A 21,214-nucleotide genomic window follows, 5' to 3' on the forward strand; every position below is an offset into this window, starting at 1 on the left:
AGCTACTATACAATTTCTAATACTCCACACTAGAGAAATCTATTTAGCAGTAGTTTAAAAAAAAATCCTGACTTGGAGATCAGACATGTTTTTGGTTAAAATATTATTTTCCAAATAGCTCTCATGATCAAATGATTATGATTTCAATTACTAGTTTCTTCATATCCTTTCCAAGAACTGGTATGACTAATTTTGGCTGGCATACAAAGTAAGCTGAGCAGACAATTTATTAACCAAAAGAAAAGTACAATCACTGTTACATCATCAATGAATAAACTTGTTTTCGAGAATACAACCTTCGCACACATGCACATGATGTGTACACAGGAAGAAAAAAAAGGAGTTAAAAAAAAACCAAAACAACACCCTACTGTAACAAGGGTGAAGCGATGTTGGTGCACTCACTGGCTCTGCCCGGGCTGCCATGGAGGGGGAACCAGCTGGTCCCCAAATCCCTGTTCACCCCTTGTACCACCAGGGATCACCCCGGCTGCACCAGGGAAACACAGCCAAGTTCACTTTTACCCGGGAAATGGAAAAATTACCCAGTGCATTTCAGGGCCTGCCTTGGGTCTCCCCGTCCGTCCTATAGCGGGACTGAACACACCTGCTCTCTCTCTCTCTCTGCTCATTTTTGGCCCAATTCAGAGAGAACAAGAGTTGTCCTTCCCAACTCCTCAAACACCACAGAGGTCACGAGTCAGACCGCAGTCCTCCTCCGAGCGCCGCTGCCAATACGGATCTCACCAGTGAGGAGCCGCATCTCCAGAGACATTCCCACCCTGACACCTCATCATACAAACACTGCCACCCAGCAAGGCATGGTAGGTGGCCACAGCTCCTGCTTTCTGAGGAGCCCAAGCCCCAGGTAGCTCCAGAGGGGTTGTCTTCCCCGTATCTTGGCAGTCTGCTAACACAAGAGGTCACCTGTCCCTCTGCCACCCAAACAAGAGGTCACCCAGCTACTTCACCAGCTCTGGAATTTCAATGTCCCTTGCCAAGCTTTCGCACATTCCTAAACAACCTTTCCAAGCACTCAGACCTGAACTACTGTGGTTTTTATTTTCATTACGTACTTTTTGAGCAGCAGGTGACAAAAGGGTTCCTCTCCTTTTTGGTTAATCCCTGTGTCACAACAAAAGCTGCTCTGGGACCTTGCAGGGCTCTGCCAGCCAGAGGAGCCCCCGCAGCCATTCTGTATCAACCACTGTGCACCTACTGCCACAGCCCTTCCAGAGAATACAGATGTTGAATAAATAAAAACCAGGTACACGGTGACACATGACTAACAAACCTTTAGAAGATTAAAGAAATCTGCTGCATAACCTTCATGTCATTCATAATTATATCTCTGTGTAAACATGAAAAACCACCCACATGGCTTACAGAGCATATATATATATCTATACAAAAATCAACTCATCATGTATTAGCTATGCTCTGAGGTGATATGTTTATAAGATCTCCATTGCACGGTTAAGTCTTTAATTACCGTTTTTTCCTGCTACAGCAGGATGAGAAAACAACTGGCACAGATTTCAGCCCAGTTCAGGAATCAGATCTATCTCGGATGGACCTTAATGGACACTGACCAATCAACGGTCAGTGGTCCAATGGACCAACGTTCCCAGCCACAATGTTGTATAAGTCTTGAAATAAGCACTGACTACTGAAAGAGGCATTTTTTTTCTGCTTCTCTAAAACGGGTATCTACTCAGCCTGTAATTTTAGCACATCTTACAAGATTCTAAGAGAAGTACAATACTTTCACCTCTCAAGTGGGATGTGGGGAGATGGTTAAGAAAGATGGTGACACAAACCCTTTTCATCCCTCTCTTGTTTTTTTTTAAGAGCATATTGGATTTGCATTTCCAGAGAAGTCATCCAGGGAGAAGGGGACAGCATCTTCTCGAGAGCCATTATGCTTAAATATTATGTCACTGTTGTCTAAGCAACCATCACAGCCTCCCAAAAGCACAGAATGCTATATTGCCTGACTCAGCAGATGGTTGAAATACTTACATTCAGGGAAAGAGGTCAGGTAGTTATAATAGTTTAAAACAGATAATTATTTTTTAGAAGAAATATTAACTCTTACGAGGCCGGGAGTCACAGGGCAGCACAGGGAGGTCGTACATCTTGACTGCACACTCGCATACGGTACGTCACAACTCCTCACTCATTGCCAATAACTAGGAAAGATTTATATTTTAGAGACGTCCAGGCAGCCTTAAAAGAATTACAGCAACTGAGATATCTCAAAATTTTGACATGCTGAGACTGTTTTCACTCCAGTGCTTCCAGAGGTCATTTAAGGAATTCTGGAGGGCACGAGTGAGTCGAACACCTGCTTGGCTGTCTCCTAACATCAAATACGTGGCCTAGAGAAAAACAGGAGACGTACTGTAAAAACTCTTGCTGATAATTACAGGAGACCCTGCGTGTCATTTATCTGATCAGTATGATTTGCATTAGAAAACATCTTCAAGCCTTTTTCGTGAAATCTTTAGCACAGTAGATAGCTGGGGATGCATATTTTACAACCCAGTACATTCCTGATGAAAACACATTCATCCATGGGAGTAAAAAATACAGTGTGACTCTTACGGACTGTATTCACCAGGGATAATAGAACTGCATATTTCATTTGGCCATAAAGGCCTGTCTTATTCTAGGGGGTCTTTTTACATCCCATGGATTTTTTAGTTTTTTGCCATGTAGGTGAAACGGACCTACCCATACTTTGTGTAACAACGCAGTTCTCACCTCAGGAATCTGGTTTCCTGCTCTAGATCCCTTTGAGGAGTGGAAGGTCATGTTGCAGGCATGGAGAAGGGAAGGAGGGGGCTTGTTGCCAGTAAGCACCTCTCCCACAGCAATGCATTTACCTGGGGGTTTGAGGGAAGTACCACAACCCTTACTTGACAGCACAGTAAAACCAGAAAGCCCTGACTGCAAAGCCTTTAGTCCAGAGCTCTTCTCTGCCATACAGATGCTACCAGGGCTCTGGGACAGCAGGAGAAACCAGGTCATGTCAATTCAGCCCTAGCCCACTCACTAGAAGCCACTCAGGAACCTGAACTTAAGTCTCCAGTCATCCCCTACAAGCAGCACTTCCGTCAGGGACCATAGCCAGCCCTAAAAGGGCATTTGTACAGGACTGCTTTGCTCTCAGAGACTTTCTCTAGCATAAGAAGGTCCTGTCTCCCTGCTGCCTGCTGTGTATTGGGAATACACAGCAGGGGGCTTTAAGACTGCAGGATCACAAACTAGCAGAAAAACTGTGGCTGTGTTGTAAAAAAGGTCTGGCTCTGGGACGTTCCCTGTTCAGCCTCCCTGCAAGGAACACTGCCATACAGTCCCCTATTACATGGCAAGCCCAGATCCCAGCAGTCAGGTGCACTTCACAGATCCTTTGGGACACCTCTGTCTGCCCTGGGCTAGGGGATGCACGAGGAGATGGCAACCAAATGAGGCACTCAAAGCAGGGTTGGGGGGAAAGCAAGCTGCCCCTGCCTGTGCCAAGCACTGGAGACTCTTATGAGGCTTCCCTGTGGTTCAGTGATCCCACCTGCAGAACAGGATCACTGAACCAGGTTCCTGTCTGGCAGAGCTGTGCCCCAGTCCCCACATCTGCAGCACCCCAAGAAAGGTTTTGCTGGAAGCAAGGATCCCAAAGGATCTGTGGAGCGCACCTGACTGCTGGGGTGGCTGTGTGCAGAGACCTACAGAGACCACCACTCTCCACCTATGGGGAAAGCTTTGAGAACGGAAGCAGGCACAGATCAGGAATTTACCTGGCACTCAGGAGAATTTTAAAGAGGCCAAGGCAGAACCTTTCATCTGTTAATCCTCTGCTAATTACTTTAAAGGGCTATAATAATCTTGTTAAATTCAGGTGACAGGTATTTCCCCAGCCTAAGCACAGCTGCACAGAGCTGTCTGAAACTCACACTGATGTGTTCATCCCTTCTGCCAGGGTCCAAAACCAAGAGAAGAGACCAAGATAAAGGACATCAGTGAAGCATGTGAAATCCTATGGTTTTCACTTTCTCTTGTACTAGCAAGCAGCTTTTTCCATGTGATTCCGTAATTCCAAAGCGAGACATGCCAAATGACCTCGGGCAGAGCAGCACCATGTCTTTATAGGATGCTCTGTGGGACACTGGTACATCTGGGCCAGAAGTGGGGTGGAGATGGAGTGCACAGAGGGATGGCTGTGAGCAGCCAGACATGACATTTCTACTGTGAGCCTCCTCCTTTTTGTCTGGGGTGGGTTTTTTTCTCCCTCCTCCCACTCCCAAGCAGAGGTTCAAATTGAATTTATATCTGTCATTGCAGATAGAAGTCCTGACCAAAGAGAAAATAGGCTTCAGTCAAAATGTTTCCCCATCAGATAGCTCACAGATCTTGAGGAGCTGTTTTAGTTTAGGCAAGTTGACAAGCAATTCATTCCTAATTTTGCCTACTACAGTTACAGTACGAAAAGCTTTCCTCGTAGATTACATAATTATATTTTTCTTAACAAGGAGTACATGGCATTAGCAGGTTTAAATTATGCAAGCTTATTCTTTTGTCTTTTGTTATATTGTGTTCTATTGTGCTGGTAAAACAATATGTGCTTTAATTAGCAAATATCTGTAAATAATTTACTTGCTTTTCATACAGCAGAACAATGGAGCCAATTTTCACATACATCCACTGAGCATGTCTAGGGGGTTTCTTGCCAGAACCTTCCATTGTTCAGTATCTGTATCAATCTGCCCATCATTAGCAGCAAACGTTCAACAACCCAGCAAGACATTAAAGTTTTGGCCCCCGGGAGTAGCCCCAAGCCCCCCAAACCCGAGGCTACGCTCTGCAAAGAAAGATTAAAATACCCAGAAAATGAAAACAAACTCTTTTATTATCTATAACCCTGGCACCTTCGCACAGAAACATGGACGCCTGCCAAGCATTAAGGTCATTGGATTAATGCCATAAAATGCCGATGTTCATCTGACCTTCTGACTGCATTTTAGCTACAAATAAAAAGCTCAACTTGATATGACACCATGAATCACACGAGCGCCTTGGCTCTGCAGGGTTAACGCTGGGTGTGAACCCACACTGCATATGCACACACACACAAAGAAAAACGCTCTTAAATCAAGAGTGGATGACTGTTCAGAGACTTAAGGCATTGTTATTTTGAATGCGAATGAAAGGGCCAGAACAAGCATTGCAAGAATATTTCAATTATGTATTTCCCAGAACTACATCTCTGAGCAACTAATGCAAATATTGCTCCCATAGCAGTAGAACTTCTTCCCGAATAAAAGCATGCGAGAGCTTGAATCAGAACATACTTTCTATATCATTCGCATATTGTTTGAATATTATTAAAAATGCAAAATCTATGTATGCGTTACTCTCCTGAGCAATACAGTAATTATGATTAAGGGACAAGCAGCACAAAAAGAGCCAATTTATCTTACTTGTGCTTCGGAATACTATTGTGTAACTAAGCAACTAAAGACAAAATATAGTCTAATTAATTCACTCCTATGCTTATTTAAAAGACACAATTAGAACATTTTTATTTTCCAGCCTGCACAGTATCTCAACATGCTTGAGGGTGTACCATGTGAGGCCCATTATTCTCCAAAGACAAGAGTTTAATGTTTAGTGCCACTGATCAGACTGGGAAAAGCAACTCTGGAGAGCAGTGGGTGTATTTTACAGTCTGAATGCACTGGGAAGGGGAGGGAATAGGAAAAAAAAATTTTTTTTTAAAAAAGGAAATCTGCCTTAAATGACCAGATATGCCAGATTGCTGGCTAATGGCTAGCAACATGTGGCTTCTCTGAGTAATATCATTGCCCTCTCCTTCCTTTGCCAGCATATGCTACTGGTGGCAAGAGAGATAAAAATATACAGAGTGGATATGCAATTACCAAAACCACGATATTTTATGACAAATGCCATTCCTCTAACACTGCTATTACAGTGCGCCTGATTTACAAAGCTGAATTAATTTGAGCAAGTGTACATTGGAGATTGATGCTATTAGCATGATTTTTAAAGCACCCTTTAATAATCATAATCTGCATGTTTGAAACGTGTTGCCATTACCAGTGTTGACAGATACGAGCATAAGGTACACACCGTGGAGACTAAAACAGGACTGTTCTCATTTCAAATAAGAGCGTACAGATTCCTACATCTTTTAAAAAAAATAAAAATAGATCTATTACTGCGCAAAGGGAGTAGCACATTTTTGAAGGGGGGGTGGCAATAAAGCACTGCGGGTGTAAGACACCACGCTCAGGTCAGCCTATGCTACATTTCTGCACTGGGGCAGGACCTCTGCACACAGAGAACCCCTCCAAAACAAATCAGGCTTTCGAGGGATGTTGTGAACATCTGTCCCGAAATGAAGGAAGAAAAAACCCACTGCCTCCCTTAACTTTCTTGAAGAATCTCTCCTGAAATTATAAAGTGACGTACATTTATGGAGTGACTTCTTTTTTTTCCTTTCCCCCAATTAGTCTGAAAATGCAAAATACTGCTAGGGAAATAATTACAGGAAACTAGCTCTCTCCTCTCCTCTGTATGAGCAACGCTTACTCATGTAAATTACTTGCATGAGTAAGGATTATTTGCAAGGCGAAAAGCATTGCATCAGATCCCCAGTTCGGGAGAAGAGATGAAATCAACATGAGTTCGTAGTAAACTTCACTGCTGATGAATGAACCAAAGGCAGATCCCCACTGACAGTCCAGCCTGAGTGGAAGCACCATTCACCACAATGCAGGGCAATGCAGGGAATGTCAGACCATGCAAAGTGAATTAGTTGGTTGTTTGGGTTTCTTTAGGAATTGTATGCATCACATCAAATACCATCTCTGGATTTAATGAGTACCAGTTTTGAGATATATTTTTAAGCCTAGTCTAATTAATGCCAACACCTTTAAAAACATGAAAACACATGGCACTAACAAGCATTCTGCTCTAGAACTGCTTCTGCAAAGGTCAGTCATTCCACACCCCCACACTACCCCTTGGAGCACAGAGGAATAAATGAGCTGGAGGAGGGTTTGGTCAAGACCCTGTGGGCTGGAGGACTTGGGGGCTGAGCCCACCTTGTGCTCCCTGACCGCCACAGGACCAGGGCACTGAGCAAGGGGACCAGACAAGGGTTTTCTCGGCCGGCATGTACTTCTCCCAGTCAGGTGCCAAAAGAGCTGGGGGGCTGCTTTCCACACTCACCCTGCAAAACTGTTTCAAGTGCAACAGTGTGCTCTTAGGGCCAACTCCCTCAGGATCTTCACATCACCCCAAGCATCCTCCTTCGAACCCTGTGCGAGTCACCTTCCATCACACAGGTTTTCCCAGCCTATGCTGGAGGTGACACAGGGAACTGTGCCGGACCAGGAGTGGACGAGAAAATAGGGGCAAGGTGGTGATTTCCTCCAGAAGAAGACACTTTTCTCCAGTTTGGCAATGGCTCTCCAGGAACAGAGGAGAGCCACTTCTTTCTCACTTCTTCCTCACCTCTTTGACCAGAGTGCTGAAGTGTTTGGGCTGGATGGCAAGGTGGGAGGCAGCACACTCGGGCCTCTGTGTCTTAAAAGCAGCAACAAAGTTTTCACCGAAGTAGCACAAACCTCTTCTACCTCACCTAACAGTGTTCCCAAAGGCACTGTTGCTCTTACAAAGATGTCTCCGCTGCTCCTGCGCAGCAAGACCCCTGGCCAAAGCATGATGCCAGAGCTGCTGCCAGGCTCTCCATGCCTGGGAGCAGGCATCTCTTTGGGATGTGATGAGCATCAGGGCCAGGAGCACTTCTATTGCTGCATGTGACCAGCCCCATCCCACGCTCACCATCCACTGAGACTCCCTGGGAAGCAACCTCTGGCCAGCTCCTGGGGGTGAACAGGAGTTTCTCCATGGAGGTGATGGGGATGCTGAGCCTCAGGTGTAGGGAGAGGTACCGCAGCAGAGGCACATCTGGGCTTGAACCTTCCCTGGGTCTGGGCCCCAGTGCGTGGAAACATCCGGTTTTAGCAGCAGTCGGGGTTATATTTAAATCTGGATGATGAATTCAGCTAGCTATAAAAAGACTTATATTTACGCTTATTGCTGATTAGCTCAAACATTTGGCAATCAGATAAAATATGCCATCAGAAATTTCTGACTAACAGAAGCATTACATACCTCCTCGCTTCTCCTTCCTCCTCACAGCCACTAGCTGAATACTGTCATAGTGTCAGTGCTGCTATTACAGAGAGCAGGCAGCCAGCTGCTTCTATTAATCATGCCTCTAGCGCAGGTAGCTGCCAGTGACTGTGCCTAAACCTCCTGTGGGCTCCATCGCAAGCCCGCGATTCAACCTCTCATTCCCCTCGTCGACAAATCCACGGACAGCGAGCGCCCCTCTCACCCTTTGCCTCGGACACTGCGGATTTGCAATGCACGTATAAGCACCGTCTCACTTCGTTCCTTGAATGCAAGATAAGGTGTTTTACCCCATGAGCAGTCCCACACCACGAATAAAGTCTACCCTGATGGCTACAAGCCGCCTCTGACCCACCAACTGCATCTCCTCCCGCAGAAGGAGCTCAGCCTGGAGTTAGGAAGCCTTGCGACCCCAGAGTGGCCCTGACGCCCCTTTGGGGACAGATGTGGGTGTCATTTACCTAAGGGATCGGGACCTTGGGGTGGTCAGGGGGAACAGCCACCCTGCGCCCTGATGAGGCTGGTCACCCCCCAGCCAGGACCCTGCACAGCCCCAGCCAGCACCCAGCCTTTTGTCTCCTGTCCACCGGCACATCCCCAAGCGCAGCTTGGATTGTTCCAAACTATTAAAAATCGATCATAAAAAATCATTCTGATGTCTATAAACAAGTTAATGGAGTAAGTGAAAACAAAGTACATTTCTTAATGGGAGTGTTATGTTGCCCTCTCTAGGCCCTGGCTCTCAGTGCCGGTTTCTGTAGGCTCCCTGCCAGAGAAGTATCACTCAGAGCTGTTGCTGTTGCTGCTGCTGCTGCTACTCTGCTAATGAATGACTAACTTAGGCCAGAGGGGAAATGACATCACCAGGGTGTAAAACACAACTGCATTAGGAAACTTTTTACCTGCTTTGCATTTGTCATAATTATTCTACACAATACGGCCGGCATTTGCATAATTTCAAGGCGTGCCATTATCTTAATTGAAAATTGTTTTCATATGGTTGAATAATGCAGAATGACATCAGTTAAAGCCCCAATGAAATGCACAAGTATAATCACACGGCTAATTACTAGCGGTGTTTGCATGTAAAAATAAATAAAATTGTGCGTATTATTAGGAGGGTACATGCAGCTGAGAACTCTCGTACCAGAGCAGTGTTTTACTCGTAATGGAAGGATTAATTTTCTCTGATGTTCCTACCACAGTAACATGAGCTGATCATTAAGGCATATTAAAATGATTTGTGTCCCTTTCCCCACCCCCCCCCTTCCAAATATCTTTCATTTTACACACACACGAGACACACAGAGGCACAGTTTTAAATAGTCACCACGGGCAATTTCAGAGCATCCATTGCTCACTGTCATCTCCCTGATTCTTAGGAAAAGGCTCCCTTATCTCAGCGGCACGCACAGAAAATTAAAGTGAAGAGGTGGCAGCGAGCGAAGGTGGCTCTGAAACGCGTTTCAGCCGCGTACGCATGTGTGCGGGGACAGGGCTACGCCGGCACCTACAGCCACGCGTGCCTCTGAAAACAGCTCCTGCGGACAGCCCCCCTTCGAACCCACACTCCCCCGGCATCCACAACACAAGTTACCCCAAAACATCTCACCCCCCTCCCGCCTGATCTCCAGCCCCTCTCGGGGACCCTCTCCATCCCCCGCCCCAGACCGGGGACCGCCGAAGCAATGAATTAGCGAAGCAGATAACGGGAGGGTTCGGGGCTGGGGCGGGGCGGTGCGGGGCTGCGCGGCCCCATCCCGGGCTGCGCGGCCGCGGGCGGAGATGCCGGCGCGCAGCGCGTTTGCGCCGGGAGCGCGGCGGCTCCGAAATACGCCCAGGCATATCTGCAAGTTATTTGAATGTATTATTCCCGTACCTGTCATTTATCACTTTATTCAACACGTCCCTGCCAGCTCGAGAGCGTTTGATCTCCCTCTGCCTCCATTTCGTAATTTCCGCCCTCTTAAACATATCGAATACTTAAAAAAAGCCCCGAACAATATCGAAATCACCCCGATGTGTTTTTCTCCCCGCTTTTCCGCGTCTTTTGGGCTTTTCGGATTTTTTTTGTTTGTTTGTTTGTTTTTTTGTTAACGATGCGGGAGAAGGACAAGGCGAGCCCCGCACACCCTCCACTGCCCGCCGGGCCGGGGGCGCCCCGCACCGCGACCCCCTCCCGCCTTCCCTCCGCCCGCACAAGTTCCCGGGCAGCGCGCACCGGTGCGCCCCGACGGCGCGGCCCCTCCGCGCTGCCCCGCCACGCACGGCGGGGAGGGGGGCGCGGGTGGGGGGAGCAAACGGGAGGGAAGGGGGGAGCCAAGCCCGGACATGCAGGTGGGGACGGGCGCGGGGGGGTGAAAGGGGAGGGGGCCGGCGCCGCGTTTACCACCTCGCCATGGTCACTGGTCCTGCCCTGGGGGGTGTCCTCGGGGAGAAAATAAAGTTTGGCGCTGGAGAGAAGTTGCCGGCTGGTGCGCTCCTCCCAGAGCAGCTGCAGCTCCGCGATGCAGGCGGGCTCCTCCGCGCGGCACCGCACGAAGAAGAAGTCGCCGAGGGAGAGGACCCGCGCCCGGCCGCCGCCGCGGCGCTGGAAGCGGAACGCCCTGTAGAAGACGTAGGGGCCGTGCGAGCCGCACGGGGCGCCGACCCACTGCGGGGAACAACAACACGGCAGCGGCATCAGCGCCGGCTCCGCGCCGCGCCGCGCCGCGCCGCGCAGGGGCAGGAGGAGGAGGAGGAGGGCGGCGGGAGGGGAGCGCGGGAGGGAGGGAGGGGGCTCCGCGGCGGCGGGGGGCGCGGGGCGGGGCGGGGGCGCGGGGCGGCGCGGTACCTGCAGTGCGCTGCGCTCCATCGCGGCTCCGGCGCGATTGAACTCAACATTCTCCCAAACTTGTTGGCGTGAATGGAGCCCGGCAGGTCCTGGCAGGGCGAAGCCGGCCCCGCCGCCCGCCGCCCCCCGCCGCCGCCGCCCCCGCGCCGCCCCGCCGCCGCCACCGCCCCCCGCCCCACCGCGCGCGGCGACGCCCCCCCCCCCGCCCGCTCCCCGCCCCACCGCCCCGCCGACGCCCCGCCGCGTCCCGCCGCCGGCGCCGCCTGACGCCGGCCGGCCCCCCGACACCCGGCACGGCCCGGCAAAAATGCCGCGGGGCGGCGGCGGGCCCCGGGGGGGTGGCGCGGAGGCGGCGGGACGGCGGCGGGGGCGCTACGGGAGCCCAGCGATTTTTGGGGGGCCGAAAGGGCGGGCGGGCGCGCTGCGGATCTGACAGGACCTGCCCGTATATGTCTAATATAAAGACCATTTCCTGCGGCGCGAGGGGCGCTGCTCGTCCGCGCGCGCCCGGCGGGGCCGCCCGCTGCGGTCCCACCGCCCGCTCCGAGCCCCGGCCCGATCCCACCGCCCGGCACCGCAGGGCGGACAGCGGGGGCTGCCACCCCTCCCGCCCCCCCCTCCTCCCGGCTGCTGCCCGCTGAGGGGCGGGCGGGCGGCGCGCGTCCCTAATTTATTTATCGCTGTTTCCCCGGGAAAGGATGGAAAGTGGGTTATCGATTATATAAACACATCAATATTCATGGCGCTGCGCGGAGGGACGCGGCTCGGCCGGAACAGGCAGTGCGGCCGGGGGAGGGGGAGCGCGGCGGCTGCGATGGGTGGGCGCGCAGCGGGACGTGCCGGGGCGGGCGCGGAGGGGCCGGGGCAGCGGGCAGGGGATGGAGCGGGGCGGCCCCTTTACCTGCGCCCCGCCCGCCCCCCGCGGCCACACCGCACGTCGGGAGAGCCGCGGGCCTTGCGCATCTCGCGCAGCCTCCGCGGTCCCTGCGCGGGCAGCTCCGGCCGCCGCCAGGAGCACCAGCCGCGGGGAGCGGGGCAGGCTCCGCTCCGGACTCCGCACCGGCGCAAGGTCCGCCCGCAGCGTCGGGCGCGGAAAGTTCCCATCGGGGCCCCGGGAGCCGCAGCCTCGCAGGTAGATGCCGCTGCGGCCGGAGGGCTGCGCGGCCCCCTCCGCCCCCGCGGAGCACCCTCCGCCCATCCCCGGACTCGGGGGGAACCTTGACCTAATCGCCGTTTTCTCCCGGCAGCCAACCCCGGCACCCTGGGGCGGGAGGAAAGCGCTGCGAAGCGGGGACCGATCCCCCCCTCCCCGTTTCCCCCCCCTCCCCACGCCTCGTGCCTCAGTAGTGGCACTTTCTCCCCATTTTTTTGGCTCGTTCCCGTCCCGAGCCCCCTCCGCGAGCGCTGATCCCGGGAGGGTACCGGGGGGGGGGAAGAGGGAGGGCGGGCACACGCTCGGAGCAGCCCCAGCGGGGCGCAGTGAAAGGGAAGCAAACAAATAATTAATCAGGCAAATAAACAGACGAGCAAATAAATAAACAGATGAATGAGATCGTTAATAATGACGCCGGCGGTGACGTCAGCGCCGCGTGCATCACGACACAGCGCGCGCCGCGGGGGGCAGCAACAAGTGCGGGCGGCGGCGCCGCGGGGGCGCCCCCTGGCGGGCGGCTGTGGGGCGGGCGGCGGTGCGGGAACAGCGGGGATAGCGGGACAGCGGGAACAGCGGTGCGGGAATAGGGGGGATGACGAGAAAGTGGGAACAGCAGTGCGGGGACAGAGGTGCGGGGACAGCGGGAATAGCAGAACAGTGGGAATAGTGGGTACAGCAGGACAGTGGGAATACCGGTGTGGGAACAGCAGCACAGCCAGAACAGTGGGACAGAGGGACAGTGGGAACAGCAGTGGGGGAACAGGGGGACAGCAGTGCAGGACAGTGGGACCAACAGAGCAGAGCAGTGGTGTGGGACAGTGAAGGGCTGTTGGGGACGGTTGGTGCACAAATCCTGCTGGGCACGAGGGGCCACCCCACTGTGAGCCCTGGTGTGATGTTCGGTGACCAGGAATGAGGAGCAACCTGTGCGAGGTGTGGGCAAAGGGTCACTTGGCCCTGGGCAGCAGGAACAGAGGAACATGGGAATTTGGGCAAGGTTTGCACTGGCATCGCACAGGTGAGGAATTCATCCCGACATCCTCTGCGCTGGGGTCTGGCTGGGCAGCTGTTGCAGGCTCCACTGGGAGGCTGAGTGCTTCTCCAGAAGGAGGCTGCTTTTCTACTGGTTCCCCTGGAGGAATTACCAAATCCTTCCAGTTTTTGGAGGTTTCATCTTTCCTGTCCTGTATCCTTCTGGAATACGCCGAGTGCCTGTCTGGTCTGTGGCCTCACAGTCTCTTGGCTGTACAGGGGTGAAAAGGCCATGAGCGCCAGGGGAGAGCTGAGATGCTGGATGGGGCAGGCACGGAGCCAGTGGGTACCAGTGCTTGGACTTCCACCTTGCATAAGCTCGGCTTGGATGGGCAAAACTGGCAGAACAGCTAAGGAGAGCTGCAAATACCAGCCCTTTTGGCCACTAAAGTCTGCCACTTTGTGCTTGGGAGCTCAGTCCCCTGAGGGAAGGATGTTTGGCAGGGGCTGGGTAGGTATGGGAGGTGATGCAAGTGGGACCCACACCTCGACACATCCCCACAAAACAGGGAGTGCTGCTCCATTTCACCCCCAGCGAACTCTGGCACAGAATAACTTGCATTTCTTCAGCAATTCACCTTTGTTTCCACTGACCTTGGCATGTTTAATCAGGGTTATATTCTCACACAGATAAAACCGTCCTCAAACGATTGTGACAATATATTGGGCACAAACAGGTTTTTATTTGTTAATTCGTTTTCTTTGTCTCAGGCAGGTAGGGCTGCTCCTTTCTCACAATATATAATCAAATCAAAGAGAACTACCCACCTCTGTGCCCAAATCCCTCTGCTTCTATGCCAGCAGCTGGGGCCCAGGCATTGCTGGCAGCTTCGGTGCTGACCCTGAGCTCCCACCCACTGCACAGAGAATCACTCGTGGCTCTGAGAGTTGCAGAGCCCAATTCTTCCCACCAGCCACAGTCTTGCTCCAAGCCTCCCTCCAAGCCATGGTGTTAAAACCACTATTAAGAAGGTGGTGAGGCTGGATAACCAGGCAAGGGCATGTTTTGGTCCTCTCAGCAGGGATTGCTTATCCATGAAGGACACTGGGAGGCAGGGGTTATGCAGGATGACCCAAGCCACCAGTCCATGCATTGAGCTCCTCCAGGACGCCACCTAACTGCCAGTTCTAGAGGAGCTCAGTATCTGTGGGGCAGGGGAGGGGGCACAGCATGAGCAAAAGGAGAGTTTACCCTCTGTCCCCACAGCTCCAGCCCTTGGTGTCGCTTCATCCAGTGCTGCTGGATGGCAGGACCATCAGCATCCTGCTTTCTAATTGGTAGCATTTGGAATGGGATAGCAACAGAGGTTGTGGCAGCATGGAAGAGTACATATTCCCAGCAGTGAGGGTATGTGTACTCATCGTTGCTCTGACATCAACTGTAGAGGAGCCTTCTCCCCCTGAAAAACTCTTTATACTTCAAAATAATAAATAAAAATAATACAGAGCCTGTTTATAGCAGAAATTGAAATTCCACATATTATCAAATGCTGGATTTTTTCCTGCAGGCACTGGATAGGTTTCTTCATATGAATATTTTCTAACTTTCTCTGGCCAAAAGAAATCTGCAAAATGTTGTAATGTTTCTGTGCTTTCCTTTGGACATTCCAGGCTTTTGCTTAAGCTTCTCATAAAAGGCTATTTTCAGTGGAGGGAGGAAAAAAAAAGGCAGCCTACAGTATACTGAGTCAATAAAGTAATGCAAAACCATAAAACACAGCAATGATAACAACAGAAGATCAGTAGATTACAAAGGAAATAAGAGAGGGATCAAACAGAGCGGTAGCTGGAAATGACTGCATAGAAGCCAAAATAAGACTGCTCCTAATAAACAACCAAAGTTGAAATCAAAAAAGCATTTGAAGCGTTAATTTATTAAATAACTTTATTTTCGTGCCTTACAATTAAAAATAGTTGTGGTCAGGCATGTTGGGAGACAGGAAGCAATTGGAGTCTTCAAGCCCGGCTTTGTGCTTAGAAGGGAACGCAGCCTGACCCACGCTGAGAGGGGGCTGTGCCTGCACGGGGGGGTGGGCAGCCAGCAGTGCTGGGGGGTGCTCCACTTCACTTGGTGATTTTCTACTCAGAGCTTTTCCCTTCCAGCCTTTTAAGACACAGAGGAGTTTTACAGGGAGTGTCCAGGGTGGGAGATGGAGTCACGGTGGGGCTGTGAGGGCGACGCCAGCCCCTGCTCCCACTCAGCACATGGGATGGGATGCACAGCCCTGTGAAACTGCCATGAGGCCTTGCATTCACTCTAGCAGGTTTTGGGATCAGTCTCTCACTTTGGAAGCCCTTTAGATCAGATGTGTGAATCACCAGTTCAAAGGATTAATAATACCAGGAGTCAGAGCGTTTCTCTTCCCGTCAGAAGATCCACCAGCCCAAATCAGTGACCGAACTGAGCAGAAAACCCTACACGAGATCAGCTTTCAAAACCCAGCCTTCAATTCCTATGTGCATTTGGAGTTATTTTTATTTACCTTGCACTTCTTTTTGTCACCCTGGCATCGTGTTTTTAACTCCCCTGTAGCACTGCTAGGAGCTCGCCTGGAATAAGCACCCGACTGCCCTAGGGCTCCTGGATCAGGCTGCTTAAGGAAAATTATCATCACTGAATATCAAGAGATAAAAAAGTGACTGTGTTAGGACAGATAACCTCCACATGCAGAAACTAGGAAGATGCCCAAATGGTTGTAGAATATTATGAGACCCATAACAAGGAGTGAAGCCATGGGATGGGGCTACGCTTTGGTAGCCCCAAAAATATTTGCTTAACCCTCACAGTAACAGTATGATGCAGCAGCTGCTACCTGCTGCCTGGAAAGCTGGTTCTGTGCAGAGGCACAGGGTGATGGGTCAGCTAAAACCAAACCCACACCGTTTCTGCCTGATCGGTTGCTAACCAAGATACACTTTTCAGATGCTGTTAATTGAGTCTGATGAATTTTGCTCCGGTGGGACCTATTACAGGCAAAAATACAAGTGACATCAGAGCCATAACTCATAAAAATCAAGTCCCTGAATTACATCTGAGAGCAATATGAAAATGCAAGTGGGATTTCAAATGGTATCAAATAACTTTCTGTCATACCTTATTAATACCACAGAGCTAATAGAAACAGCTATATTATCATCCTAATGTCATTATACATATATAATACACATGTGCGCATACACACAAACACTGTGTGTAATTATAACAACATTATTTTGTTCACACAGCCTGAAAAATGTGATTAGATGGTGGCTCTGAAATGGCAATATTCAATCAGGTATGACTTGTATATTGGCTCAGAGCACAGTCCTCTACTTATGTAAAATTATGCCTTGTTATGTGCAGCGGTAGCATGGACGGCTGTGAAAGAAAAGAGGGAGCCGAGGCTATAGAGATCATTTCATCTTGTGTTGGAAGGGCTGAATTGTCATTTCAAAGCTGAAACACCATCACTGTCCAGCCAGAGATCCCCAGCTATCCTCTTCTGCCTGGATCACTTCAGAAAACATGCTAATTTATCTGCAAAAAATACCTGCCTTCTCAACAAATCCTGAATAAAATTTCTCACCGGAAATGTTCCTAAATGCGACTAAACTCTTTCTTTTATAATCATAAGGCTCAAAAGGGGATGCTGCCTGGTAGGACTTTAGATGAACCTCAGTTTCCAAATGACGTGCAGGAAACACACACACCAGCCATTTCACATCCAGCTCCTGTCAAATAATTTACCTCAATGGTTTTCAGTGAAAACATACATACGTATATATATATATACGTCTGCATGATGGGGATAGCAGGGGCTGGAAATATCACCGTAAGAATGCCAGGCCATATTTACCCAAGTCAGTGGTCAAAGCAAGTTGCTATTCTCGGTGTGCTAGATTTAAATCGGTTTAAGTAAACAAGCTGGCCTCTTTCCACTTAGCAAGTCTGAGCTGTTGTGGGTTTTTTTCTGAGAAAATTCCTTCTTTTTTAATAGACTTGGTGAACTCCAGAGAAGGGTATGTAGCTATCACAGAGGGAGCAGCCAGTGCTGCTGGGGAGCAAGCCAGGGCAAGGTGGGCTCCCCGGGCAGGGGATGCACCAGCCAAACTCAAAATTTGCCTTTTTCCGCCCTGCCCTCATGTGAAAGCAGGGGACTTCACCTCCTCATTTACTTTGCCTGCCTTGCTGATGCCTAAGCTCTTACTCTTGCTTGCCTGTTTTAGGATTGAGTTTTCCTGTTTTCCCCAGTTTGGTTTGTGCAAGGACATTCAATAACCTCTTGGTTATTGAGATCTTTTTTACCTAAACTAGGATGAGATGCAGTGATACAAAGAAAGGGCTCCTGAGTTCCCCTGAGTACCTGCAGGGCTGGTGCATCCACCATCATGACCTCATTCTTCCCTTTGCATGCAGATTTTTACCCTGGAAGTGCTAGCAGTGTCTTCTGCAGTTACTCCCATGTCTTCATCCTTTACCGGAGTTACAGATGTCACAAAACTGATGAGTCAATCATCTGGTACAGTTTAGCAACATTTAACCTTTGCCTAAGCTGTCTTCAAGCCATTCCCGCCTAAGTACGTAACCAAGGCAGCTCAGCAGACAACCTGCTGGGGACTGCCTGCACCTTGCCTCCTCCACGGTTTTGCCTGAAAAAGGCTTTTGGAATCCGGTGCCAAGTGGCAGCACAGGGGGAAACGAATCAGAATAGCTCCTGGTACCTCAACTCTACAGCCTTAAGGCTGCTTCTTGTCTTGCAAGACAAGTGGCTCAACAAGCAAGTGCTCCTCTGTCCCAGGTCGCTCTGGTCCCTGGCACTGGCATCAGGGGGGATGGACTTTTCTGCACCTTCTACTGAGCCAGCCCTACTATCATTAACTACAGATTATAAACACAAGATGTGTTTATAATCTGTAGTTATCCTGGAGAGGATGCAGAAATCATTCCTCCTCCTCTCCATCCAGGTACACACGTCAAACTAAAACAGTAGAAGGGAAACGGAAGTGATCTGCAAGTCCAGCTTTGCCAAACACATGAGGTTATCCAGCCACTGTTTCCAGGGAGCAGGGATAGCTGCCATACCAGAGAGTCTTCTCCTCCTTTCCAGCTCCTCCTTTGCTTACCCAAGTGAGTGTTGGACACATTTCTGAAGTATAAGAATCTCTGAGGTCTAACCACCACGAATCCAAGCCCCTGGGGATGATAGAGTTGGTGGGGTTTTTTTTTAAATCCTCTTGAGAAACAGATGCTTTGGCTCATCTTCATTATACCTAGCCTGATTTATTTTAATTGCTCTGGGTATCCGGAGTACTACGATTGCATAATCTCATGCACATGCCTTTAAAAGGAAGCTTTGGCTGCAAAGCCAGAAAGGCAATGTTAAATATGGAAAAAGTACTATGCAAAGTCTCATTTATTTTGGAAATCACTGGAAAGAGTTCTACTGAAAATTCACAGCAAAACATATGCCACATTTGAATAATAACTTTGACAGGTGCTTTACCTAGCTTAGCAATAAAAAGGGCTTGAAAAATTGCAATCCCTCAAAAAGATTTCACTCCCAACCCCTGAATTTTGGTGAAACCAGAGGACAGAGGCAGACACAGGGAGGTGAGAGCTGGTTGCTGGTTACTGTGTGCCCTGGGGCAGTGCTTCCACCCCTACCAAAATAACCAGAAAACAGCAACCAAAGGGAAAACCCATTCTGAGCAGAGTCAGTGGGAACTACAAGCTCAGGACAGCCAGAAAGGAGGAGGTCTGATGAGATCTGCCCTTCCTGGGTTTAGGAATCCAGAGATTCATCTCAATAAAACAAAGCAGGGATAACAGGACTGCAGAGAAATACCTGAATATCATTCACTTGTCTTATCTGATACAGTGCACAAGATGCCAAATATTGTCTGCTTGGGAAGAAAAGGTCTGCAGAAACCTTCTTTCAGTTAGGAAAAAATTAGTACTTAAGGTACTTTACAATTGAACTGAGAATAAGGCTTTATTCTAAAGTCAAGTCAACATGTTATCTGTTATTAAGATGCTGCTTTTCTGGAGAGGGATCCATGTCTTACCAAAAGCTTATTCTTTCTCTGTAATTTTTTAATTTATCTCACTGAACAAATTAATACCTGCCATAAATACTGTCCCTGAAGCCAGTGGGGGTATTCTGTGAAAGAATTTGACAAAGAACTAAAAAATGAACTCCAAACCCTGCTTTTTACCTGTGGCTTTTTGATATGCTTTCCAGTCTTCTAGGAAAGGGAAAAGCAATGAGTTTTATATGTTACTTACACTGTATTATTTAAAAACATGCAACTGAGATTTTGTTTTTGCAGGAAATGTAGTCAATTCGTCCTCACCAGCCTCAATGTCCACAGAGAAATGTTCATGTGTGCCCTGTGCCTCTGGGTACACCCCAAATATCGAGGGAGTGATTAACGAAGAGCAGGCTCCGCATGGTGCTGGGATCAGCAAACCCAGTAAACTTCACAGGGGAAGGAGGAGACCCGTAATCATATCTGCTGATTTGAAAGGGGAACTGTGAGCAGTTTTCACTTGGTACTGTTTATCTGGGACCGAACCAGATCCATATAGATTTGGCACTACCTATTTTCCATGCCAGGCTCTGGAAGCACAGTTGGTGCTACCATACCTGGCTGGCAGGTGCTTTGAGGGGCTGTGAGCAGGCACCAGCACCACAATTCACAGGCTACACCTTTAAACGCCTACAAATTTACTTTGGGCTTGCAGATGATAATGAGATTCACGTCTGGGAGAAGGAGCCCATAGAGACTATCAGGAATATTAATGCTATCACAGAAGTTTATTACTGCCTGCATGTTGAGAAGCGGGTAAGGAAACCCTCTGGGGTTTGTTGTGCTACCAGCAATTATCATGCGAGATTTCTGTTCCTGGTTTTTCCGCTGATAAGGTATGGGGGAAAAAACCTTCAACAGTGGTCTTTCGGCAGTGTTTGGGATTTTAAGCTGTGTGGATGTTTCCACCACTGCCTTCTGCAAACCTCCATTTCTTGGACAAGAGCTGAGGGCTTTCCCTTTCTGAAGGTTTGCCATTTCTAGCTCAACAAACCCATGTGCCTTATGCTTGCAAAATTCTCACGGAATTGAAGTAACCCATCAGGTGTGGGTCTACACAGCTGTTTTGTTCACATCAAGACAAGCCCTTCACTTCACTCCCCTGTTTCTCCTTGTGCTCCCATCTCCGCTCATGGAGAGGTACCCCCAGCACTGGATTCACAGTAGAAGCAACATGGTGCTGTTGCTTATTCAGATGCCAAGAAGTCATCAGCAATTGGTTTCCTGAGGAACAAACCATCAAGATGCGAGCACAGGCTCTGGAAACCTGTCCCTGACATAACAGAAACCCTTCCTGTCCTTTCTTCTCCTTCCCTTTCAATAGGGTAAGGGCTATAAAACCTTGTGCCTTTTATCTAGGTTGGGATCTGGTGCCGAGATCAGCCTTTCTCAATGTTTGCATTCTTTTAAAGCTCTTTATCCATTAAAGAAGGGAAAAAACGAAACGAAAAGGAAAAGCCCACACTCTGGCTAGCCAATGGGAGCAGAACCTCTCAGCACAATTTAGGGATGTGCCCGAGCAGGCAGCAGTGCCACGGAAATCAAGGGGCTGGTGGCAAGAGCGACGGGAAGAGGGATATACCTGGGAGGAGATCCATTTCTCTTGAAAGAGATTCATCACAAACTGATTTCATCACAAACCTGCCCACACCAGGTTCCAGAGGAGCTGGTGCACATGTGGGAAATTTGAACTGTATTTACATTTTGAAACAAATTACAGAACAGGCACTTGCTCCAATGGGTGCCCAGACTGTGAGGAGGCCCCACAGGCTCCAGCTGCAGGTTGGGCAGGAGTGCCCTGCTGCCACCTTGCTGGAGGCAGAGCCAAAAGCACCAGCTCGTTTTTTCCAGGTGGCACAAGCCAGGCACAACCAGTTCCATGCCAAGAGGGTCACCAAACCCCACCA

The 21,214-nt window shown here is 49.7% G+C and overlaps 1 protein-coding gene across 4 annotated transcripts in view; it reads right to left on the minus strand.

Annotated features, from left to right (window-relative positions):
• The window catches only part of ARID5B (AT-rich interaction domain 5B), a 117,577-nt gene extending 106,409 nt beyond the window's left edge, over positions 1–11,168 (minus strand). The window contains exons 1-2 of one of the 4 annotated variants that reach the window (XM_064662362.1): positions 11,054–11,168; positions 10,613–10,873 (exon numbers count right to left, since the gene is read on the minus strand). In XM_064662362.1, the coding sequence (XP_064518432.1) occupies positions 10,613–10,873; positions 11,054–11,074 (282 nt within the window). In that variant the 5' untranslated portion in view covers positions 11,075–11,168. Of the gene's footprint in view, positions 1–10,612; positions 10,960–11,053 lie in introns of those variants that run through there. The other 3 variants (XM_064662364.1, XM_064662363.1, XM_064662360.1) reach the window with 3 other exon arrangements.
• Between the last annotated feature and the right edge of the window lie 10,046 nt (positions 11,169–21,214).

This window comes from Pseudopipra pipra, chromosome 8, assembly GCF_036250125.1.
Source record: "Pseudopipra pipra isolate bDixPip1 chromosome 8, bDixPip1.hap1, whole genome shotgun sequence".
Taxonomy (NCBI): Eukaryota; Metazoa; Chordata; class Aves; order Passeriformes; family Pipridae; genus Pseudopipra; species Pseudopipra pipra.